The sequence below is a fragment of the Monopterus albus genome, unplaced genomic scaffold, assembly GCF_001952655.1.
Source record: "Monopterus albus unplaced genomic scaffold, M_albus_1.0 scaffold39.1, whole genome shotgun sequence".
Lineage (NCBI taxonomy): Eukaryota > Metazoa > Chordata > Actinopteri > Synbranchiformes > Synbranchidae > Monopterus > Monopterus albus.
Window position 1 is genome coordinate 1,525,168 of NW_018127919.1, and position 10,358 is coordinate 1,535,525.

A 10,358-nucleotide genomic window follows, 5' to 3' on the forward strand; every position below is an offset into this window, starting at 1 on the left:
AAAATGAGAAATATCTCATTTGTATCAGAGAATTTGCCAACAACTTCACTGTGGTTACATTTTCTTAAATTAAAAGTATGTGTTACTGGCGAGACCAGGGGTGGATCCTGTTAAATTTAACATGTGCTGCAGTGGGGAACCAAAGAGGGTAAGGTCTTTCCAAGGGAGGCTTTTTACATCCCCCTCGACTAAATTATGTAGCACAAAGGTTACTAAAATTCCTTTTAATGGATGAATGCGTTCATTCATTTAAGTCCCCGGTAATCCTGTGTTTTTCTTTGTTACAGAGGCCACAGACAATGCAAGTGTGGGCTTTGTGAAATACAAAGGTGACTACTATGTCAGCACAGAGACCAACTTCATGCACAGAGTGAACCCAGAAAACCTAGAAACAGTAGAAAAGGTACTGTCCTGATCTTCATAAAGTTATAAATATGAATATAATACCAATTTCTAATCTTCTGTCTAGTATTCCAGTTATACATGCTATTCATCATCTTTTTGCTCTTAAAGCAGCGTCAACACGCACTAATTCGTCTCATTTCTGCATTGTTTTGTAGGTGGACTGGAGCATGTTCATTGCTGTAAATGGAGCCACCGCCCACCCACACTATGACCCTGATGGTACCACCTACAATATGGGCAATTCATATGGACACAAAGGTCAGTCCTATTGTCCACAAGACCCATACAGAGGGCTGCCTAAATCAACAGTTGAATTATTCACTTCTCATCCTCCTTTATAAAACTGACTACAGTAAACTGTGATCACTGTATATCTACCATACCTTACCCACATATTGTCTCAAGGCTAATGTGTGTAAAAGCTGTACAGTACTTTATCATCTTGGCTACTCCAGGAGCCTTATACAACATCATCAGGGTGCCTCCTGAGAAGACAGATACCAAAGACACCCTGCAAGGAGCCAAAGTACTCTGCTCCATTGTGCCTGCAAACAAATCCCATCCCTCCTACTACCACAGCTTTGGTAAGTCAGCTCTTTTGAGTATTATTCATCAGCAGAAGAGGCTGTAGAGTTTGTCTGTCAAGTGCAAAGCCCAGTGACACCCTTCTCTTGCTCCCAGCCATGTCTGAGAACTATGTGGTTTTCATTGAGCAACCAATTAAGATGGACCTACTGAAGATAGTCACTTGCAGGCTGAGGGGGAAGGCTTTGAGCGAGGGTATCTACTGGGATCCCAAGCAGGAAACTGTCTTCCACCTTGTTGACAAGCATACAGGCAAGGTGAGACATGACATGACTGTGACAGTTAGAGGTGAGGATTTAGTTACACATAAAATAAGAATTCTGTATAAACAGACACTAATGGTGGAAAAATCCTGTTGCTTTAAATCTTGGGTGGTCTCTACGTGTATTCTGTACTATAGGTCAGCCCAGTGAAGTACCACACCAAACCCATTTCCACCTTCCATCAGATCAACGCCTTTGAGGAGGATGGATTCTTGATGCTAGACATGTGCTGCTCAGACGACGGACAAGCCATCAACAACTACCTCATCCAGAACTTACGCAAGTCAGGAGACGCACTAGATGAGGTCACACTTTAATTATGCATGCACAGAAATGAATCCGTAAAGGACAATAAAGGACAAATCCCCCCTCAGATGCTCTTACCCTATTAGCAGAGCTATCCAGAATTTTTTTTTCATAGTGCTTCAGTTTCTGATGCAGCTATTTTCCTCAATTTGTCTTGAGTAATAAACAAGTGTTTAAGGCAGCATAGGCTTGGTTAATCTTTTTCCTTTGTACTAAATAATTGATAAAAACTTTAGGAAGAAAACTTTTGCAATGTTAAACGTCTTTCCTTCTGTCTGTCCACAGTTTGAGTTGATTAACAAATGGGCTAGTCTATTATGTTTTAAATGCTACTGTTGCTTTTTACATCACATTTGTTAATTTTTTTTAAACAGAGAGACAAGAAGACGTGCTGTAAGATGAATCTCTAAAACTCACACACTGCATTGTTTCTGTGCTGTGTCCCTCCCAGGTGTACAACACCATGTGCAGATCTTTCCCCAGGCGATTTGTTTTGCCCCTTAATGTGACCAGTGAAACGCCGTCAGACCAGAACCTGAACACACAGACCTCCAGTAAAGCAACGTGTGTAAAGGTCTGCAAAGATAAGGTGGGTTGGAATCTGAATTGAATATGATAAACTCTTCAGTTTGAATTTCTAAATATTGATTTTAGATGAAATAGTGGATGCAGACCTCAGAAATGTCTTACAGTGTCTTGGCAGCTCGTGGTGCTGTACAAGACTTACCCCACTCCAGAGGATTCTGTAAATAATACAGCTATAATCAATCTAATAGTGGTGGGAGAAGTGCTCAACTCCTTTGCCCGAGAAGAAGTAGGAATACCATAATGGAAAAAAGATCCTGTGGATGTTATTTTATCTAATTAGAATTACAGAATCTTTAATGTATCTGTAAAGGAACTCACAACAAGCTGTCTTAGGATTTCAGGCTTTTTTTTTTTTTGATACGTACAGATGGGGGTGCAGGATAGGCACAACAAAGCAGTACAGTTTTTCATATTCTTCTGAATGGTTTCTACAGTTATTTCATTTTAATAACACTTGCACCTTTTTAAAAATTGTCACAGTAATTTTGAATACACAGTCCCAGAGGTAAAACTCCAGTAGTCGTTACCACTTTTCCAAATTTTCAACGAGAGGGGACGAAATAGTTCACATCTTCTCCGGTGTGACCAAATCTGTTAGATGCCATTCACACCAGTCAGTGTGCGAACAAGAAAGAGGCGGACCCAGGTAGCCGACTTCGGTGCATGCAGTGATTTATTATATACAGTGATGAAGGGAGTAACAATACACGGAGGGAAATAGTACGTAGTCCTGTCAATGAGTAGTAGCCGGGTATTTGACCAACCGCAGGAGGTGAGGAGATGGAGAGCTGGGCCGAGCTGTATAGGTGGGGTCACTCCTGGGCTGGTCGGCGGTGATGGTGGCTACTGAAGGTAGAGACAGAGAGATGAAGGCAATAGTAGAACAGATAGGCGACTGAGCATTGACCTGCCTGGGAGGGGAGAGTGGAGCCACGGTCCGGAGGAACAGTCCATGGGGGGGAACACAAAACAGTAGCTGGCTAGGGCATAAATACATACAAAACAACGAAAACACACGGAGTAAAGTTGGCCTAGAGACTAGAACGAACTGGCAAGTGACTGAGGAGTGAAACCGGGTAATATAGTGAGCAACCTAATCAAGTGCAGCTGGTGATAAGGGAGTGAGGAACAGGTGAACGTGATTAGTGTTAATGGGCAAGAGACAGTAGGAAAGGTGAAGGAGGCCAGAGCGGCCGAGCAAACCTGACAAAATCAAATGATGGGGGTTCATAATTTCCAGTTCAGGAAACTAATAGAATTAATACAATTAAGTGGCTGGATGTTTTTATTTATCCTTTTTAAAGGACGATCCCAAATTGAAGCAAAAGCCCAATGAACAAATACTCTGCTCAGTAAAATCAACAGGATCCTCTCTTTGTCTGCAGGTGTTTTGCCAGCACGAGGATCTCCATGGAGATGACCTCTATGAGTACGGAGGCTTGGAGTTCCCTCAGATCAACTATGGCAAATATAACACACAGCCATACCGTTATTTCTACGGCTGCGGCTTCAGGCACCTTGTGGGAGACTCTTTGCTCAAGATGGACCTGAAGGACAAGATGTTCAAGGTGCGTGTACATCCTGAGTCAACAGCGTTATCTACAACTGCATAATGTAGTCTTCCTCCTAATGTAACAACAGCCGACACCCCAGTATATGATAGTTACTAGTTATGTTTACTAAAGTCTTGTTCAGTAATGCTCTTATGTCTTCCACTGATTTATCTCTTGTGCTTTAGTTGATGATACAGTATAATACTGATATTATTATATTAATATAAGCAGCCACTAATGAACCAAAACAAGCTTTTTGTCAGAATTAGTTATCATTCTCTTACTCTGCCAACCCTTACATACAACACAACTTTATGCACTGCAGTAAAAAATATGACAGCAGCCACATCTGGTCAGTATTTACTACAGTATATAGGATCCAAACACTGAAGGAATAGGCATTCATGCCAAGGGTTAGATGGCAAGATCAATACCATTCTCATGCGTGGTCATTAAACATGGCCCTAGAGCTGGTTAGCTTACTGTAGCTTAGCATAAAGACTGGAAACTGTTAGCGTAGCTCTGTTTAGGTTAAATGCTCACTAAGAATTTATAATGTATTTGATTTTTTGTAAATAATGTGATAAATGTGTTTTTTTTTTGTGCTTATGTGCTAGACACCCTGTCTTCACTGTTTATGTAGCTTCATATTCTGCATATACTGTATAAGAGTGGTATCAGTCTTCTAGTTTAACACTCAGCAAGAAAGCATATAAGCATAATGCAGAACTATTTACAACACTACACACTGGAGACAGAATGTACAATGCTAGAACAAAAATATGTTCTTTAAGTCGAGCCAAAAGGTCACTGATATGCAGAGGGCATCGTGCAATCAAGACAAATAAATAAATAATTCACTTTCGGCTGTTCCAGTTAGGGGTCGCCACACTGACGACTTGCATGGTGAACTTTGACACATGTTTTAAGCCGGATGCCCTTCCTGACGCAAGCCTTACTCAAACCCTGGCCGCAGCGGTGAGAACGCTGAATCCTAGCCACTAGTCCATCAGGGACCCCCATCGTGTAATCAAGACAAATAGCTTCATAATTTAAAACTAATTACAGCTTCTCAATTGTATTCTTCTGCCAACCAATCAAATTCATGGGAAGGGACAGACATGAGGTCACTGGCCTTGACCTTTGACCTTCATCCATCAAACTCTAATCAGTTCATCAGACCCTTATGCCAAATGTGAAGATATTTCCTCAAAGTGTTGCTTTTACATATCACATTCACAAGAATGGGTTGGATGGACGGACAACCAGAAAACATTATATCGTGTGTAGCAAAGGTAAAATACTGAATGATTAAGCTGCTATTTGTGAACATGATCTGCTGCAGGTCTGGCACCAGAAGGGTTTCTACCCATCAGAGCCTGTGTTTGTGCCGTCACCTGAGGCAGTAGAGGAGGATGACGGTGTCATCCTCTCTGTGGTTCTCTCTCCCACACAGGTAAGAGTCACTGCCTGCAGACTGACACGTATCCAGCACTTGTAGAAAAGCCAACAGTAGATGTTGGTGAACTGAACTATTTTTCCAAAGCTTTAGTAGGTTTAGCAGTGAAAGTACATCTGTGTCACTTTGTGCTTATGTTTTTTTTACTTTGTAGCAACAAGCCTTCAACCCTGTTGTCTCAATTAATCTGCCACCTTTTATCTATGTCATTTACAATGTTTACATCACTGTGTTACTACTGTAGGTTGTTATACTGTAACAGTTGGCGTAGAGTTACTTGAGTTTTAGTCACCACCAGGCAGCTGGCCTGTGAGTCGACCTGAGCTCGGATGATTTTCCCTTTGAGTCTATCACTAGCCGGACACATAATCCATCATAAATATGCATGAGGTGAGATGAGCAGAGCTATAAATATTCATTGACAAATATACACAAAACATACAAATTTGATAGTTTCAAGTTTCAAAGTGCAAACAGAAAAATAAGACTTTCTCAAGCATAGAAGCATAATGGCAGACAATGTATTTCCTAGCCATATTAGTGGCTCCAGTAATACAGACAATGTAGGCTACGCCTGGAAAGACAGAGAGGATTACAGAACAAGTTGTGTGTCTACAATCTACAAAGATGTCACCTGGATTTTTGTTATATACTGAAGCACAAACAAAAGCTACCTTTGGTGAAGGACCAGTGAACTACATTGTTTGCTTCCAGACAGAATTTTTGTACATTGCAAAAATAATTACAGCTAATGAGGTTGTTGTACTTATTACAAACTTTTAATTGAAATTAAGGTAAATCCTGTTATTTCTATTTTAAGAAGAGAAGAGCATGAACACCCTCGAGGTGGTGTTGTGCTCTCTTCTGAAAACATGTCTGGCATCTTGAATCTAAGTTGTACTAGGGTGTATTAATAATATCCTCCCTTTTCTAACTGTGCTGTCCCTTTAAAGCAAACCAAATCCTGAAGGATCATTATAGCTAAAATTAAATTGTGCCAAGACCAGCAGCAGCTTTTACTGGATTTTTTTTTTGTTTTAAAGATGGATTTATTTATTTATTTATCACTTGCTTTTTTGTCTTTTTAATTGCCTCACCACTTGTGTCAAACACAAATCAAGTATAGTTTTGGTGCTCTGTGGTCTTGTGCACACATGCACCTTTCGAAGCATGTCTTCTAAAAAGGTACAAATACTTTTCTCTGCAGGATAAGGGAACATTCCTCCTGGTTTTAGATGCCAAGACACTGGAGGAGCTGGGAAGAGCCAATGTACCTGTTAACATTCCGTATGGCTTCCATGGTACCTTTGATTCATCAGTATAAATCTAATTTTGTTACATCCAATCTGTTTCTGATATATAATATTAAACAAATAATACTCAGTGTAGTATAAGTAATATGCAGTGTGCAGCAGATAACCACTATATTTCTGATGGTGCAGAGTAACCGCTGCACTATATGGTGCAGCGTTCTTCTGTTACTGGCTGTCTGCTGAACTATCTATAAACTGATTTCTGATGGCATTAACTGTTTGTTTTTTTTTCTGCATTTTTTTGCAGTCTACACAGAGAAAGGTCATACTCTCCAAATACATGCTATTTTTATTTTGATCTGTTACAAATTTTTGTGCTCACAAAAAACAGTTTTCATTGTGAATGCTGTCACAGCTTGTTTAAGCACATTTGAAAACCTTTTCTGTTTCACAACATGGATTCATCCACAGTAAGACTCAAAATAGTCTCAGCAGTTGATGACAAGTAAATGTAAATTTTAGATATTTCATGCTCATGGTGGCCACTGAGGAAAAACTGCTACTGATTTTAACTTATTTATTTATTTATTTGATGCTTGGTAAGGGCACTATTAGTTTTAACTGTATAAATTTCAACAATCCTATTCAGCACTAATTTCAATGATTATTATTATTTTCAGTATCATTCCTACTGCAGGGATATGGTTCAGGAAACCACTTTACTTGGCAGAGAATGAAATCATTTTAATTACTACATGACTAACTAGAAGACTGATACAGATAGTATTGGTTGCTATTTTCCTAAAGCAGATTACTTGAAACTGTTGCTTTGTTTTCTCTGACAGAAAGCCAATAAAAACATTTCCTACTGTGAACGGCTGTGACGCCGGTTTTTGTGTCCGCAGTAATGAATTTGCACACTATCCACTAGAGGGCAGCATATGATGGCGTTTACTGTCAGTACCTGCAGTCATTTTCTGAAACCATAGAGTCAAGACCTGAATTCACAACCTGACCAAGATTTGTTGGTATAAATATCAAGGAACATTCTTTGATATAAATATAAAGATATATATGTATAAAGAAAGGTCAGAAATCTTTGTGTTGTATGTGTGTGTGTGTCTGTACAACAGTTAGGCCTATTGTTTGTGAGCAGCTACAATACATCATGACCATACTGCACTCTGTAACCCTGGTGAACAGCAGCTCTCTGCTTTCAGCTGTATGACTGTGAATCTTAACGGAACCACTTTCTTTGAACAAAGAACGAGGCAGGGGCTACATCTCTGAAGGAGGTGGGTTCAACATCAGCAAACTGGCTATAAGAGGGATCAAACCTGTGACCCTCTTACAATGGGGCGGCCTGTAACTGCCAGCCCACCCTGTCGCTTCAAAAACATGGTGCAAACACTGGAGAAGCCTGGCATTGAACCTTGTGAGGGTTATTTCCAAGTCTGTGACCTTAACAACTGCATTTATAGGACACTTGAGACAGAGTGCCTCCTCTGGTGAAGAAAAACCTGAGAAAAGACAAGATTGTAGAAAAAACTGAAAAAGTCATGGATCACCGTGGTTCAACAAGCAAACAAAAAATACAAAGACCTGGAATCGATCAAAATCAAAGCAGTGGATTAAAGTAGAAGATTAACTGCTCCTTGCCATTTCAGTTTATCGGCTACGTGTGTGGCCTACAGAACCAATGAACATTTCCATAAGGGAGCGAACAAAAGGGAAACAAATAAAAATAAAGCAGTGTGTGTGTTCCTGACAGCTGCTTAAAGGACCAAGAACCAAACTCTTAAAAGGAAACCTCTAAATTTAACAGCTTTTTTAAAAAACCAATTTAAGTTTTTAAAAGTTTTAGAGCCACTTTTTGAGTATTGTTAATGATTCAGGAGTGCAGATGGTACATTATGTTAGAAAAATGGTAATTTGTAAAAATCTGAAAAGGATTTTGAAAACAATGTGACCTTACTTTTGTTTTGTTTGTCTGAAACATTTAAAGAGTTCCACAGTACACTACCACTGGTGTGCACTATATTAGCACAATCAATACATTAGTAAATACAGTTAATTAGTATATTGTATATACAGCATACTTTAGCTATTGTACAAACCAACTGAAGGAATGTGAGATGACAAGATAAAAATAATTACAGTGATAAATCAGAGCTCTGACATGACTTTACACTGATTCTCCTCTGTTAAAACAGCTCATTGAGCTGGAATCCACCAGCTGCTTCTTTTGATTTTTTCTGCCAAGAGAAGTGTTGACAGATATCTTCCTCACAGCAAATCTGGAAACGAAAAAATCCCTATGATTATTATTAAAATAAGTTGCTTTTCATGTCATTTAAGCCAATAGGTTTGTATTAGTTTGGTAGTCACTTGTAGTAAAATGAAGTATACGGTGTTGATTCAGTTGTGTTATTTACGTAGCACAGGCTTACTGTGCTGCAGACAGTGGGTTCTGTGGAAATATTGTTTCAGGTCAGGAGGTTCTGGCAGAATAGTAGTTTGTGATCAGCTGGGACATAAGAAGCACACTATTTATTTTTAGTTTGTTTCTTGTCGGGGATCTGAACAGCTCTGAAAGCTGCTGCTTTTTTGTAAACTCAAGAAACCAGACACCGCTGAGAACATCTGTATTGCCGCACTCACAGGGATCCTGTTAAGACATGTTTTATTAATGGTGAAACTGAATTACACTTTTGATATTGTATGCTTATTCACACTAGTCATTGCAGGAAAGCTTATAGTAAGCCATCATGCAGCAGACCTCAGCCCAAAAAAAGTGATAAATGGGCCATAGAAAATTCAGCTGACAACTGAGCATACACTATTTATCTAATTGTATTTACATTAGCTACCTTAGCAGAGCTTCTGGCCTGCAGCAATTAACAGTTTTGGCTGCTTGGGCACACAACACTGACACAGAATTTTCAAGCAGATATCAAAAACATGGTAGTAAAAAGCAACTTTCTAACACACTCAGTTGAAGTCTGTGTTCACCTGGATGTACAAAATATGTACAGCGAGACCAATATTCATGCTTATTTTAGCTTCGTTACACTCTCCACAACTTAGTTTTTCTTCTGTGTGCTACTGAGCAGGCACAGGTCCGTTGACAATGAAATAATGAGTGCTATCCACTGTAGCAGCTCTTGTGCGATCAACATGTAGCATCATTGCTATAAGCAAGGAGTCGACTCAACCAATAGAAAATAAATACAAATAATTTTTTAAAAACATTACTTTAACATATCTTTCAGTAAAAGTAGGGTGGTTTATGTGTATGAGGTGTGCCACAGGAACAAATCTGGCACTGTAACAAAATTATTTACCCCCCAGAAGGTAATCTGACATTTCCCCTTACTGAGCTGCTGGACGTCAAAATGTTAATTGGCCCTGCACTCACAGGTGTTTCCAGTTTTTCTGGCCTGACTGGGCATCTGCTCGGGTAAAAATTAAGTGACCCCAAACCCAATTAAGAAAAAAGTACGTATGAAATAAAGTATGACATAAAAAAAAAAAAAAACAAATGTGGTCAGATCTGAGCCGCAAACTTGCACAACAGCTCATTAGCTTTTTAAATCAAGTACAGGTGCAAGAAAACAAAGAGGGACATGACACATGTCAGTGTGGCAGTGTGTAACTGCAGTGTGCGCACAGTCTCTCTCAGAAGAGGTGTAATCTGTGACAGTACAGTGCAAGCAGTTATCTAAATATAATATTTAAATGAGGAAATTACCTTGGTTTATAAAAGAATGCTAACACATAGTGTCTTAAGCTGTGCCAGTTTTTTTTTTTTTAGCAGACGTCAGAACCGTATTTATGTCCACAGTATCATTTAGCCAGATGTTACTGTGTTTCACAAATACAAAGACAGAGTTAGTGCACAGTGCATTTTTTTCAAAACACCAGTTTTGTTGTACAAACGACATAT

The 10,358-nt window shown here is 39.3% G+C and overlaps 1 protein-coding gene across 2 annotated transcripts in view; it reads left to right on the forward strand.

Annotated features, from left to right (window-relative positions):
- bco2a (beta-carotene oxygenase 2a) overlaps positions 1-7,392 on the forward strand; it is a 10,622-nt gene extending 3,230 nt beyond the window's left edge. The window contains exons 4-13 of one of the 2 annotated variants that reach the window (XM_020598993.1): positions 288-403; positions 561-663; positions 861-989; positions 1,087-1,247; positions 1,391-1,558; positions 2,011-2,148; positions 3,533-3,715; positions 5,046-5,156; positions 6,367-6,460; positions 6,720-7,392. In XM_020598993.1, coding sequence (XP_020454649.1) covers positions 288-403; positions 561-663; positions 861-989; positions 1,087-1,247; positions 1,391-1,558; positions 2,011-2,148; positions 3,533-3,715; positions 5,046-5,156; positions 6,367-6,460; positions 6,720-6,886 — 1,370 coding nt within the window. In that variant the 3' untranslated portion in view covers positions 6,887-7,392. Of the gene's footprint in view, positions 1-287; positions 404-560; positions 664-860; positions 990-1,086; positions 1,248-1,390; positions 1,559-2,010; positions 2,149-3,532; positions 3,716-5,045; positions 5,157-6,366 lie in introns of both variants that reach the window. The other variant, XM_020598994.1, reaches the window with a different exon arrangement.
- Positions 7,393-10,358: the final 2,966 nt, after the last annotated feature.